The sequence below is a fragment of the Blastomyces dermatitidis genome, assembly GCF_000003525.1.
Source record: "Blastomyces dermatitidis ER-3 genomic scaffold supercont1.1, whole genome shotgun sequence".
NCBI classification, from domain to species: domain Eukaryota; kingdom Fungi; phylum Ascomycota; class Eurotiomycetes; order Onygenales; family Ajellomycetaceae; genus Blastomyces; species Blastomyces dermatitidis.
The window spans coordinates 3515713-3529411 of NW_025544774.1; the positions used below are offsets into that span (position 1 = coordinate 3515713).

General features: G+C 43.0%; 2 protein-coding genes across 3 annotated transcripts; one reads left to right on the forward strand and one right to left on the reverse strand.

The window, feature by feature from the left end:
- The first annotated feature begins 42 nt into the window (after window positions 1–42).
- BDCG_00439 (cytomegalovirus gH-receptor family protein) lies at window positions 43–4741 on the forward strand. Its single transcript, XM_045415953.1, has 2 exons — window positions 43–2263; window positions 2332–4741. The coding sequence occupies exons 1-2, from the start codon at window positions 455–457 to the stop codon at window positions 3835–3837; spliced, it is 3315 nt and encodes a 1104-aa protein (XP_045271782.1). The 5' UTR covers window positions 43–454; the 3' UTR covers window positions 3838–4741.
- Window positions 3926–9176, reverse strand: BDCG_00440. Of its 2 annotated transcripts, XM_045415954.1 has the most exons (7): window positions 8305–9176; window positions 7658–7869; window positions 7432–7557; window positions 7220–7351; window positions 6606–7160; window positions 6363–6549; window positions 3953–6310 (listed from the first exon to the last, which is right to left on the reverse strand). In XM_045415954.1, exons 1-7 carry the CDS (start codon window positions 8339–8341, stop codon window positions 4491–4493), a joined length of 3069 nt encoding a protein of 1022 aa, XP_045279172.1. In that variant the 5' UTR covers window positions 8342–9176; the 3' UTR covers window positions 3953–4490. The 2 variants fall into 2 exon arrangements, with proteins under 2 accessions (XP_045279173.1, XP_045279172.1); XM_045415955.1 differs by having other exon boundaries at window positions 3926–6310; window positions 7658–9176.
- Window positions 9177–13699: the final 4523 nt, after the last annotated feature.

The window sequence follows — 13699 nt, forward strand, 5'->3', positions numbered from 1 at the left end:
ATAATTCGCTTTGACCAAACTATATTATTTATTGGTTTGCATGGCTGACTAAGCTGGCATATCTCCCTCCACCCATCGCCGGACAAAGGACAGCTTTGCGCAAGGAAATCTACGGTAATCCAAGTCCACTGACATCCCTGTCCCTATATGTTTGGCGCTTGACTGTCCAGGCTCGATACGCCGCCAGTCCTCGCTTCAGGACACCTTACATTTCGGAGCGCAGCATATTCACCTCGTCGCACACGCGGACCGAGATGCCAATAGCAGCCAACAACCGCAAACCATGAAAAGCTTTCTACCCTCTTCAGCTATGAGCCATTGATACCTACAACCGGATCTTGAAAGACTCATTTGTTGGGTCAGCCTATGCTACGAAGTAAGAGAGTGAGCCGGAAGAACAATGGGATCCTAGTGATGATGATGATCGCGGTATCTATTTAAAACGAGAGAACTCATGATGGATGATATACTTGGCGGTACTGCTGCTTCTGCTACCGCGGTGTCTGGCGGGAGCAGTGAAATTAGGACAAACGGAAAGATGGGCTCTGGCAGCCTTTCAGAAGATGACAAAAGGTCGTATGTTGCTGGGGCCCGGAAGGGGAGTGACGCTGACATAGGCCTGGGAGTAAAGGGGCCCTTCAAGGGATCAAATTTTGGGGCTATCAATGGACACATCTCTCCGCAGCCGGAAGTGCTGCATAAGGAACATCTGGGTATGCCGAAAAGTCGTAATCCCGAAACAAGCACTCTGTCGAAGCATGACGGTGCAAACGTGGTGCGTTTTCATACACCCGACGAGGCGATGGAAGGCCAGAGGGGACACAAACCACATTTTGCACCGACCTCAACGGAGACTCGATTAGGTTTGGCAAATACTGTTAAGAAGGCGGATGGCGGAACTGCGACGGTGGCATCCCCGGCTTCTGGCGACAGGCCGGTGCATCAGGCCGTACAACCCGCAGATGTAGGAACCCCATCCTCCTCGCAGCGCCCTCTGAAGCCGATTAATACAAACCCGCAATCTCCTTCGAGTCATGATCGTGAAAAGGACAAAGTTCTCAAACTGTCGCCGGCAAAAATTCATGAACTCACTTCTTCGCCAGAATCTTTAACCCTACACTCCATCCCACTGGAGCCCGATAAAAGACAGCCAAATTTACGGGCTCCAATACCCTCAGATTCGCCAAGTAATGGTACGATCCTGGACACGTCGATGGGACCACGGGCTGTGGATGGGTCTTTAAAACGAACAAAATCTCCCCGCCGCAAATTAAGTGCTGGCAAAAATGTACATGTGGAGGATGCACCCGACTTTCTAACGTCCGGACATCAAACGATCCGTCCGTTCTCTCCCCGTCAGAAAAGCCACTCAGCCCGAGCTGTGTCGACCACTGATACGCTCCAGAAACGGCGATCTTCCGCAAGTGGTGATAGGGTCGCTGATTCATGGCCAAGGCCAAACCGTGTTGACACCTCTAGAAGTCGTCCAAATTCATCATCGGCGCCAGATCTACTTCCGTCGCCAGCACCCCAATCTATCCCACTCCCTCCTTTCTCTATCCCGACATATCTCCAGTTAGAACTGGCCTCTGAACGGCCCTCGCCCTTATACATTCACCGTTCCTCCACGAATGATTTTCCTTACGAGTCTTCGCGAGCGAAACTCGAGCGGCTACAAAACTTTTTCCTTCTACCTCCCGCCCTAGAACAGGTACTGTTCTTCGGTGCTCTTGCATGTATCGATGCGTGGCTTTATTACTTCACAATCCTGCCATTGCGATTTCTCAAGTCTATTTTTCTTCTTCTTCGTTCCTGGGCTATCAATGTTGGAGCCGAAGCACAGTTTATTTCACGGTTTATTTTTACCGGACTTGGCAGGGTATGGCGCCGGAGACAACAGGGGTGCCCGGCTGCCCGCAAGAACGGGCATGATCAAAAGCATAATGACAGCCCTGCTCACTCGCGGCCACGCTTTTCGAGCAATGTTTCTACTGATCAGGAGAGCCCATTCCTTGACCATGATGTCAAGAATCGGCCATCTGAAAAAAATGACCCGCGAAACCGGGTGCCTTCCAGTCGAAGACATCGCAGGACCAGGTCTATTCCCTCCACACTTTTACCGAACGATAAGGCAGATATTTTGAAGGGTTTTCTCATGATCTGTACATGTCTGATTCTGATGTATTTCGATGCCAGTCGGGTTTATCACTGGATTCGCGGGCAGGCTGCCATTAAGCTTTATGTTATTTATAACGTACTTGAGGTATGGCTACCATCTGATCTGTTACCTCATTTGGAGTTCGAGAAGCTAATACCTACCTGGATATTTAGGTTGGGGATAGACTGCTTTCAGCAATCGGCCAGGACGTCCTCGAATGCTTGTTTTCACGCGAAGCTCTGGAGAGGAAACCTGATGGGCGCAGCAAGATTCTGCGTCCATTTTGGCTATTTATCATCGCACTGATATATACCGTTATCCATTCTGTCTCACTTTTCTATCAAGTCATCACACTCAATGTGGCGGTGAATTCATATTCGAATGCCTTGATTACCCTCTTATTATCGAACCAGTTTGTGGAAATTAAATCCACCGTCTTTAAGAAATTTGAAAAAGAAAATCTCTTCCAGCTTACCTGTGCCGACGTTGTCGAGCGATTTCAACTCTGGCTGATGCTTACAATCATCGCGTCTCGGAATATTGTTGAAACGGGTATCTTCAGCTTTGGCAGTGGCTTGAGCTTATTTGCTGGTAGCAAGCCAACCCCGAGCGCGAATGCTACATCATTTGCAACTCCACCCAGAACTGCATCGTCCATTCTTCCACAGGCCTTCACCATCCTCCCGTCATCCCTACTCTCGTCGCTTAGCAAGGTGAACTCATTTCTCCCAACGATCGGCCACCTCCTCGGACCCTTCCTTGTGGTCCTAGGTTCTGAAATGATAGTCGACTGGTTGAAGCACGCATATATCAATAAATTCAACAATATCCGTCCTGCGCTGTACGGCCGGTTCCTCGACATACTCGCCAAGGACTACTATACGAATGCCTTCGCGGACCAGAATCTCAACCGCCGCTTAGGCCTACCCGTCATTCCGCTCGCGTGCCTCTTCTTCCGCGTCTCCATACAAACCTATCAGATGTTCCTGACATCGTGGCTACCACAGACACCATCCCTCGTCACTCAGTCAAACACCACGTCTTTAACCTCAATCCACGACCGTTATTCCCCATCCCCATCGCCCTCCCCTTCATTTATACTACCCCTCCACCCCCTCGATCCCAGCTTCCTCACTAAACTCTCCTCGCTATTCCAAACCATGATAGCCCACGCCACCCCTTCTCCCGCAGCCTTCATACCAATTTTCACCACCATCCTCGTCCTGCTCCTATACCTCACCCTCCTCTTCATAAAACTTATCCTCGGCATCATTCTCCTCAGCTACTCCCGCGCCCGCTATAAGAAAATGAAATCGCTAGAACGGGTCACGATCACGAATGCCTCCTCTTCTAAACCAACTGCTACACCATCCACCATGGCAACAACAACAGCAGAAACAACACCGCCCCCGCCACCTCCACCATCACAATTTCCCAACCCCCAGCCCACGACAGCAACAACAAACCCCGACATCGTCGAGGGTGCGCGTCGCGTTGGTGGCTGGGGTGCTGTGGAGGTGGGCGAGGATCGGAGAAGGTGGATCTATGCTGATGATCCAGAAGGCGCAAGACGATTAAAGGAGAGAGAGGAACGGGATAGAGTGGTGAAGCCCAGTGCTGGAGGCGATGGGATTGAAGGGGTGATGAGGTATGAGATGGCGGCGAAGAGGATTTGGTGAGTCAGAGCGAGCATATTTTGATGTCTGTATTTTTACAAGATGTACAGTGAGGAGTGACGTGGGTCCCCTTTTGGGGTTGGGGGGGGGGGGGGGGGGTTGTTCGTTTTACTTTGCATTATTTGTATGATTCGCGTGGAGGCGTCTTTGTGATCTTTTCTTTGTGTTTCTTTGCATATATACAGAGTACACGGTGTCGCATGTCGCATTGTAGTTCCATTGTATGCATGTGTATTAGATATGTGATAAGGATAACGATATGTGGTAACGAATATAACCCTTGATTTTCTGATTTGTGTTGTTCCCCACTTTTGTGGTTTTGTTCCCTGCGAATGACATTTTTGAAAGAGGGATGGATAATAATGCAAATAGACCGCAAATGTGAAATGCGAATTAAAGGATATGGTAATGTCAAACGAGGGATGGGGAAAGAATGCAACTCCAAGCGGGAAAAAAAAAAGTATTTCTATCAATACATTATAGGGGAGGAAAAGCATTAGAAAGAATAACATAGTATCAGAAAGTAGAGCATCGAGGTCAGGTCCTGTGGTGAAGGTGCTCAATCGAAGAAGGCATCCCGATGCATGATGGTTACCAACTGACTCCATCAACAACTTCAATCATCCTCCATTCCATCCCTCAGTCCATTCCCTGTCTTACTCCTCTGAATCCTCCCCAGCCTCGCTATCATTACTAGCACTGCCGTCCTCGTCTAGAGTACCGTCATTACCAGTCCCAGCTCCATCCTTTCCCAAATCCCTGAACACCCGCGTCATAATCTCTCGACTCTTATACAGATTTTCAACCCTCAGCCGCTCGTTATCCAAGTGCGCATGGTCACTCGCCTGGCCACACGGTAGGTGAGCCGCTGGCGCATTGAATTCTTTCTCTAGATAGCGGATCGTCGGGATCGATCCACCCTCACGGATATAGATGGGTTGGATGAATTGGCAGGGGCGCGCAATAGATACCGGAGAATGAGATGCTGATGTAGAGTTCCGTGTATGAGGTTGCGGTCCGGATGTTTCTGCTGCCGCTACTGGGGTTACTTCGCAAGCGGATGAAGACGCGTTATGTCTGCAAGGTGCACGGGGTCGACTGGGAGGTTTAGTGCCCGCAAGGTCAGAGCCGTGCGCCAGGGTTGAAGAGGTCGGAACGCTAGGTGCAGAGAGCCTGTGTCCTGAGCGAGTTTTGGGCGCTGAGGACGAGGAGGAAATTATTCGGCCGACATTCGAGGCCACACTGTCAGTTGAGTTTGAGCGGAGAATTTCACGACGAGATAGCTGGTTAGATGGATTAACGGGTGGGTAGTTATAGTGACGATCTCCCTTGGCAGAAGACCATGCTGCGGTTACAGCGCGTGAAAGCAATTTGAAGATGTCATTCTCAGGGTCCCCAAGCCATGGTTCCGCTTTTCCTGCTATTTCAACTGTCAATATGTTTTGAGAGTCAAAATTTGCAAACTGAGCATGTGCAAACTCCGTCAGGTCAGCTGCCACTTTATCTGCGTCCTGGTTAGGCACTATTCGGACGGAAAGTGTTGCTCGCGCTCTTCGCGATATAGTTGTCGAGGTATTTTGGCAGCCTGGGACCTCTACCCGATGGATTGTAAGAGATGGTTCCCGCCAACGGTGCATTAGGGAGTCAGTGAAAGCTTCGTAGTCCTCGATTTCAGGGTGATGAGGAAGTAGAGCTTTGGCAATTGCATCGTATCGTCTCTTTTCTGCTTCGGTCAAGGGAAGGACGGGGTCATGGAACCCTGGAATATTAATCTTCCCTCTCGCACCAACGAGAGTAGCAAGAAGCATGGTGAGATCCTTCAATGGTTCATCGAGAAGGGAACTACCATCAATTCCACTGTGTAAATCTGGGTTACTGCTTGTCACGACAAAATTAGCATGAACCACTCCTCTTAGCCCGTATGTCAGGCATGGAATGTGATCATCCAGCCAGTAACTATTTGCCAAGAGGATCCAGTCAACTTCTCCGATCAAATCCTTGTGTTTCTGAACCGTTTGTGCAAATCCCTGGGAACCAGATTCTTCTTCGCCCTCAATTAAAAAGACGACATTGCAACTTAAATTTTTCGTCTGGGCTAACTCCGCAGCAGCATATAGAGCAGCGAGAACCGGGCCCTTGTTATCCGACACACCTCGACCATACAAAAACCCATTGATCGAAGTGAGCTGGAATGGATCCGTATTCCATTTCAAATGATTCATATCCGCACCGACAACGTCATAGTGTCCATAAAATAGAACAGTCTTGCTGGCTGATGACTTTGATGCTGCATCGAATCTCGCAAAGACGATCGGATTTGTATCTGGCCCCGTCGCCAAAAGTTTAGTTTTGGCGCCCAAATAATTGCAGTGACGTCGAAGGAAAGCCGCGCCCTGGTTACATTCTCCAGCAAACTTGGGTCTCGAAGATATTGTCTTAAATGCAACAAAATTTGCCAGACCATTGACCATCTCATCTAAAAAGAGAGTCAGTAAATAACCATTAAAATGGGTATGATTGCTCCGTACCATTGCCAACTGCAGGGATCTCTTGGACATCTTGAGGGTGGTCTGTTAAATCCCAAATAGCGACTGTATTATCGTTGCCACCAGTAGCGTAGATACGCCTATTATTGAAAACTCCAGCTGCTGACGCCAGCATCGTCCCTTTGTGAGCAGCCCACGAACCTATCTCTTCGAATCTAGAGTTAAATTTCTGTCGTCAATGGTTAGTGAGAGATGCAATCAATATAGAGAGCAGGGCATATATACCCTTATGATGCCAGAGGAGTCACCAGTAATAGTAACATTTCCGACAACATCAATTGCCCAGAGGTCCCCACTGTGGGCCGTGAGCTTCCTGATGATCTGACGAGAATCCAGGTTCCAGATGTAAACTGCACCTCCTGAAAGGCCACAGTAAAGGAACGCACCGTCGACAGCAATAGAGAGTACTGAATCGCTACCATTTTTTAACTCGCCCAGCTCAAGCAGTGAACCTTCTGGGCACTTACCAAGCTCCCAAAGCTTGACAGACCCATCCCCCGAGCCCGTCAGAAGTACTTCCTCACCATTTGCCCACTCCTCCAGGCCTCGGACTAAGAGCATGCAATATATATAGCCATTGTGGGCATACAGCTTGTGCTGATCTTTCTTGAAGGTAAGGCTCTGGCCACCCTGGCCAAGTCTTTCAGCTGCCTCCCCAGCATCAGGGTTTAGTGTAACAATGCCACCAGGGCCCTTGGAATCGAAAAATCGATGCCTCCTGTTTGACGGATGCACAGAAACTGGCGGCGGTGGAGGGGTATCCAGTTGCAGATCACACCACTGTCGAGGATCAGTCAAGTCATATAATATGAACAGGAGCTGGATTAGGGAAACCGTACTTGAATGCTCGTGTTTTGGCCCCCGCAATAAACAGTTTTGAGATTGGATGAGTACACTACTGTAAATAGATCGCCTACATCGTGATGCGAGTAAATCGAGTAGAGGCGCTCAAAAGTCCTCGTTGACCAAACCTAGCCAGTATTAGTTTCCTTATACACGAAATACCATTTCACATATTAAATCAAAGCAATGGAAGTGTATGAAAACGCACATTAACAACGGAGTCACCACCACTTGAAAAGAGGAGGCTCGCATCATCAGACAGATATAAACCGAGCACACTCTCCTGGTGAGCCTTCACAGATAGGATCAGTTCATAGGTATCGAGCGACCAAGCCTGCATGCATCAGGCATATGTATGTCATGACGTTAGCCATCTGTGAATCTCTCATTCAGATCTGGATATATAAACTTTAAAATTTGTGATACAAACATACAACAATATCGCCCCCCTGGAGCCCCGCAAACACACACTCCTCGTCAAGCACAAGAGCAAGAACAGATCGGACTGCCTGGACACGATGGCCCACACCACACTGGTTGCTTATCTGGACCTCGGGAGGCGTCTCTCCGTTGCAGTAGCTATGCTGGGGTTGAAATTGGGGCCGTCTGTTGAGCTCTAGCTCGATATCAGAGGGGCCATCGAAGTCTGAATCATCCATGATTCCGCTCATTAGCAGGTGTGTTAAGGATGCAAAGAAGGCTTTATTATTAAGCAATGGGAATGTTCAGTCCAAGGCCAATCATTTCTAGTGAACGACGGCGTGGGTTGTTTTTGCTTGTGGATATCCAGCAGAAGTTCCAGTTTGCAGATGGTTGAGGGTTCTTTTTTTTTTTTTTTCGCGTCGTCGTCGTCGCCTCCGAGTTTGGAACTTGCCGCCAAACAAAAAGCACTATGGGAGCGCACCATCTTTCCCCTTTGCTCCATATTTCAACAACAACAAAGGTCTCAAATAATAATCATAATAGCAATAACATTGCGGAAATTTTGCAGGGAAATATTGTGTTAAAAAGGAAATCCCCTTTCGGCATGCCGGTTGGCACATAGAAAGAGGAGGAATAAAAATGCTAAAAATCTCACCACGCTTTCGCTGCGTTCGCGCCATGTCTAGGCTGCACATCCTTCTCGGCCTTGACCTCGACAGTGGACAACCACCACCAGGAGAACAACGTTAGCTTCAGGATAAACGGGAATAGGCAAGCAAAGGTTTAATTAATTAAGAGTGAAAAAGGCAAAAGAAAAAACAAGAAAGAGACGCTTTTTCTCCAGGCTCAACAACTGCACCTCTTCCGCCCACCAGCCCCAACTCTTCTATACTGAGGGGACGAATCGCTAGATATAGGGCTTGGTTCATTGAAGCCAAAGGAGCAACCGAGTCACCATGGAATAACCCACCGTCCATCGTCTTCTCTCTTTCTACAGGGTGAAAGAGAAATATCTTTGCTTTTTCTTTCTTTGTTCTAGTGACTAACCTTGCTTCCGTCTCCCAGCAGAGCCGTGCTAGGAGGGCTTTTCCCGGATGTTGCTTGCACGCCTTCATTTATATCTGCGGGATTCCTCGCGAATTATCTGCGTCGGAAATGATGCAATAGGAGGTGAGAGTGGTGGCACCGACTGGGCGGGATATATTATAACCGGGGACACGGACACACAAGGTCGCGGAGAATCGTGGTAGGGGGAAGTGTGAGTATCGACTCTCTCTCACCGCTTCGAAAATTTTTCTTCTTTGTGATGTTTCTTTTTCCTGTGTTATTTTTATCCAACTTTTTATTTTCATATTTTTATTTTTGTCTGGCATTCCTTTGACCGGTGGCCTTCAGAGTCGACAGAAGTTCTGCTTGTCTGTGATAGGCCCCATCTGATGCCGCGAAGAAGTGCCACGCTGGTTGCAATTGAAATGCAAGCTGCACTTTTTGTCCATTGTTTCTCCATCTAACTGTTTGGGGCACCAAAACAATTATGGATAGCTGAATGATGCAATCGCCATGCCTCGTCCCAAATAACACAGCACAAACTGTCAAAAACCCTACCCTTTCGCAGTGAAGTTTCGAGGTATCTCAAGGCTTCCTTGAAAGCTGGGGATTTTTCTTGCGAGGGTGGTTTCGTGTCTACGGGTGCTTTTCATTCTGCAAATCGGGGGATCTTTGACATACCGATACAGTTGTTTAACGGCACTTCTTTCGCAGACAGGCAAGAACAAGTAGGAGGTTAAGAAGGACTACATCACGATATCACCCCATTTACGAAAAATTTCAACGTTGCCGGAACGTGAAAAGTGACAGAAGTTTTCTCAGCGTATGATTTCAAATGGAGACATTATTCTAAAACAAGACCGGATATCTATCTGGGTGTTGGAAGCCGGTTCCAGGAGACAAAATGCTTGCTAGTTATTGATACCTTCCCGGAGCTGGCATGGATTCTTTGAACGACAGCTTACGCAAACTTATTAACAAATTTACCTTGACTATTCCATGTACAACCGAAAGAGAGATGGTTACAGACAGGAGCAATAGACGAAATGGAAAGGCAGCAAGTGGCTGCTGAGAAGACGACAGAAAAAACAGTTTCCGATTGATTGCTTGGGGAGAATCTGAGTTAGCTGCAAACGCTCTACTCCATAGATATTTTCAGTCCACTTTCATTGCGCAGGCACACCACTCAACTGTCCGATTCGTCTCTCCTTTTCAGCTGGGAGTGTTCAAAGCTAAGCATCCAAGCATTTACAATATATAGGCATCTGAGCATGGGATCTGGCCCATATAACTGGAGTATCAGCATCCAAACGGGAGAATATTAACCGGGGGGGGGCGTAAAAACTTGAAGGGAATTCTCTGTTGTGGCGCATGACATACAAGCCATATGTGGCTGTCAAGTGCCGAGGCTACCACCAGCCACAATATGCATGCGCCACGCACTTATTTCCATACCGGAAGAACGTAGGGTTATTACACGTATAGACTGACCGTGTGACCGTGTCTGGGACCAGGACCAAACTTTACAGTTGTCACATTCATTACTTCTGATCATGGTTTGTGTTCATTACATTAATTTCAAATCATATTATTTTAAATATTAAAGATTTCAGATTCACTTTTTAAATAAAAATCTAGTTCTGAATAAAGAATATATTTAAATTCTTAGTTATATTTTTTTCATTCTGATCTCATTATTGAGAATGATATTAAATAAGATTATAAAATCACTTCTTACTAGACTGACTGCTGAGATTATAAATTTCATATTTAATCTCATTTAATCTGATCTTATACATTTCTTAGTATAAATCTCACTGAGACTAATTATTAAATAAACATGCAAAGTGACTATATATCAGATCTCAAAATGAAATCATGACTTGAAAAAAATGAGAAAGTGATCTTATTTGATCTCATTTAGTCTCATTCTTGATATAAAGTTACTATTTTTAGACATTTTAAGGTTTTTTTTAGACTATTTTTAATTTTTTAAAAAGTAACACTTTTTGATAACACTTAAATGAGATTTAAAGTCATTTAAAGTAATAAAAATAATTTAAATTGAGAAGTGAAAATCATGATCTTATTTGAAAAATGTAATAAGAGTAGATAGTAAGTCTCACTGAAACAGTATAAGACTACTATCTAATGTTAGAACTGTGTAATGAAATTTATTAAATTGATAATAAGACTATTAAAAATTCTGATTCTGATCTCAGATATAGTCACACAGTCAGTCTACTTCTCACTTATATAATATTATAATATAGTACTCATTTATTGAAAATTTAATAGAGAGTATTACTAAATATCATTATTTTCTAAATACAGATTATAATTCATATAATTTTAATTATAAAAAAAATATAAAATATAAAAAAAAAATAAAAAACAAAAAATAAAACAAAAATAAGAAAAAATCAGAATAAAAAAAAAAGAAAAAGAAAAAAAAATAAAAGAAAAAGAAAAAAATAAAAAATAAAAATAAAAAAAATCAAGATTACAGAGCTGTAGTATTTTTAAAATACTTACTTCTCAAAGTCTTTATAATATTTATTATTAACTATGTATTTCTTATAATAAGAGTAATACAGCTGTGATAAGTTATTATCTTAATATTATTTAATAAATATGTGATTCGGAAGAACGTATAACTGTCAGATAATAACGCGGCTGCTTCCGAACTACTAGTGTACGAATGTAAAGAGGGCTCTAGCGGCCACTAATTAATTTAGTGTACAAGATTCAATATATAAGAAGCCGGTGTACGCCTGTAATCATACACTGACTTAAGCAATCTTTGAATCACATCTAGTAGCATGTCTAAAAATCAGTGAGAAGCACAGACTTCTTCAGAGTATGATAATTTCATTTACAAAGTGATTCATAGTTATCATGTCAGTATAATTCTAGAATATCTCAAAAGATAGTGTATAAAGAGCAGTGAGTGAAAGAGCATCTGATTAATACTGCTTTACTTATTGAGAAAAAACTTCATACTCAGGTGAATGCCATGTATGCGAACAGATGAGATGTGAGAAAGAGAATAAGAGTGATGAACCAGATTCAAAGAAGTTCACTCTCTATTCAAAAGAAGAATAAAAGAGAGAGTGATTATCACTGAAGTCATACAATGATAACAGAAATCATATAATAATATAGTGATAGAGTGATATAGTGATATAACAATACAAGCAATATAATGATAGATATTGTATAATTAATCAGAAATCAATCACTGAAATGAATATCTTCTCTAGTTAATATAAACAACACTCTTCTCTGCTATCTGAACTGAAAGGTATGCAGAATCTCTCAGAGAGTTTACTTAAAGTAGTAAGAAAAGCAGCTGAGATCACTGAACTGAAATCAAAGCTCTGTACATATACAAGAATTCTAAATAAGATTGAGGCCTTGCATACACAGTGACAGGCTGAGATAGAAGCTAAACAATAATTAACATTTACTGTGAATCAAGCATTCACTATAAAGAGCTTCGCTGACACAATCACTATCATCAATAAGAATAGAGAAAACCAGATCTTAGACCTGCAGCAGAAGATTGAATATTTATACAGACAGATAACTAGACTGATCACTGAGATTATAAATTTCACATTTGATCTCATTTGGTCTGATCTCATACATTTCTTGATGTGAATCCCGCTGGGATTGACTATCAAAAAAACAGGTAAAGTGACTATATATCAGATCTTAAAATGAAACCATGACTTGAAAAAAATGAGAAAGTGATCTTATTTAATCCCATTTAGTTCCATTCTTGACATAAAGTTACTATTTTTAGACATTTTAAGGTTTTTTTTAGACTATTTTTAATTTTTTAAAAAGTAACACTTTTTGATAACACTCAAATGAGATTTAAAGTCATTTAAAGCAATAAAAATAATTTAAATTGAGAAGTGAAAATCATGGTCTCATTTGAAAAATGTGACAAGAGTAGACAGTAAGTTTCACTGAGACAGTATGAGACTACTATCTAATGTTAAAACCGTGTAATGGGATCAGTCGAATTGGTAATGAAACTATCAAAAAATCTGGTCCTGGTCTCAGACACGGTCACACGGTCAGTCTATAGATAACTATACTGAATCTGAAGATTCTATTATAATCATTCATGATCTCTTCAGAAGTGTACACATTATCAGAGACTGCTGTGTAGAATGAGAATCTGAGTATGAAATACATCAAGCTAGAAGATCTGCTGAAGTTACTAAGCTTTAATAGTGACTGAAAAAATGATGCTGCAATCAGCTGACTAAATCAGATGTAATTATATTATTGAATTGAATATGAACTCACAGACAGACAGTCAATGAAATTTCAACAAGTCTTAAGATCTGCTGTGTTTCTATGTGAAAAAGTGAAGTTATTATAAATGACTGATGAAAAGATGAATCTCACAGATCTGAAGTAATATTCATTTCTACAAATATGAAATGAGTTTTTCAAATGAATCTTGCACAACTTTGAGAAAGTGAATATATAAGACAAGTATTATGAATACTTCACTGAGTATAGATAAGTGAGTAATCTTATATTATACTTCACACACTTCAGCTTACACTATCTCACATTGAATAAAGAGCTTTTAATATCTTTCTATTTACAGATCTTCATTCATAATCTTATACTTAAGTTAAGAGTGAAATGAAAATACTTAATCTCACAGTCAGACACAGTGAAGAAAGCATACAATATTCTCATCATACAGAAATAAGTGAGTCAACTGTAACAGAAAATACTGCAATTGAGTATGTCTCAGCAGAGAATAGATAATCAGACTTCTATAACACAAGTCATACATCTGAACACAATGAATCTAGATCTGAATATCATTGCTAAAGCACTGAATTCTCTGAAAAAGAAATTCTCTGAGTGAAAATCTTGATATTACAAGCATTGAGCTTGCTTCAACTGTGAATATTAAAATCATGATATAAAAGATTGCACTTAGCATGTGCAGTCAAAAGAAGTAAGAGAGT

What these genes read in the sequence shown, in the direction of transcription:
- BDCG_00439 (XM_045415953.1), top strand. Translation starts at nt 455, where the DNA reads ATGATGGATGATATACTTGGCGGTACTGCTGCTTCTGCTACCGCGGTG. An exon ending in TTATTTATAACGTACTTGAG is followed by an intron (nt 2,264 to 2,331) that starts GTATGGCTACCA and finishes CTGGATATTTAG; the next exon opens with GTTGGGGATAGACTGCTTTC.
- BDCG_00440 (XM_045415954.1), bottom strand. Translation starts at nt 8,341, where the DNA reads ATGTGCAGCCTAGACATGGCGCGAACGCAGCGAAAGC. An exon ending in TCCAGGGGGGCGATATTGTT is followed by an intron (nt 7,558 to 7,657) that starts GTATGTTTGTAT and finishes TGATGCATGCAG; the next exon opens with GCTTGGTCGCTCGATACCTA. An exon ending in GTGGTGACTCCGTTGTTAAT is followed by an intron (nt 7,352 to 7,431) that starts GTGCGTTTTCAT and finishes AATACTGGCTAG; the next exon opens with GTTTGGTCAACGAGGACTTT.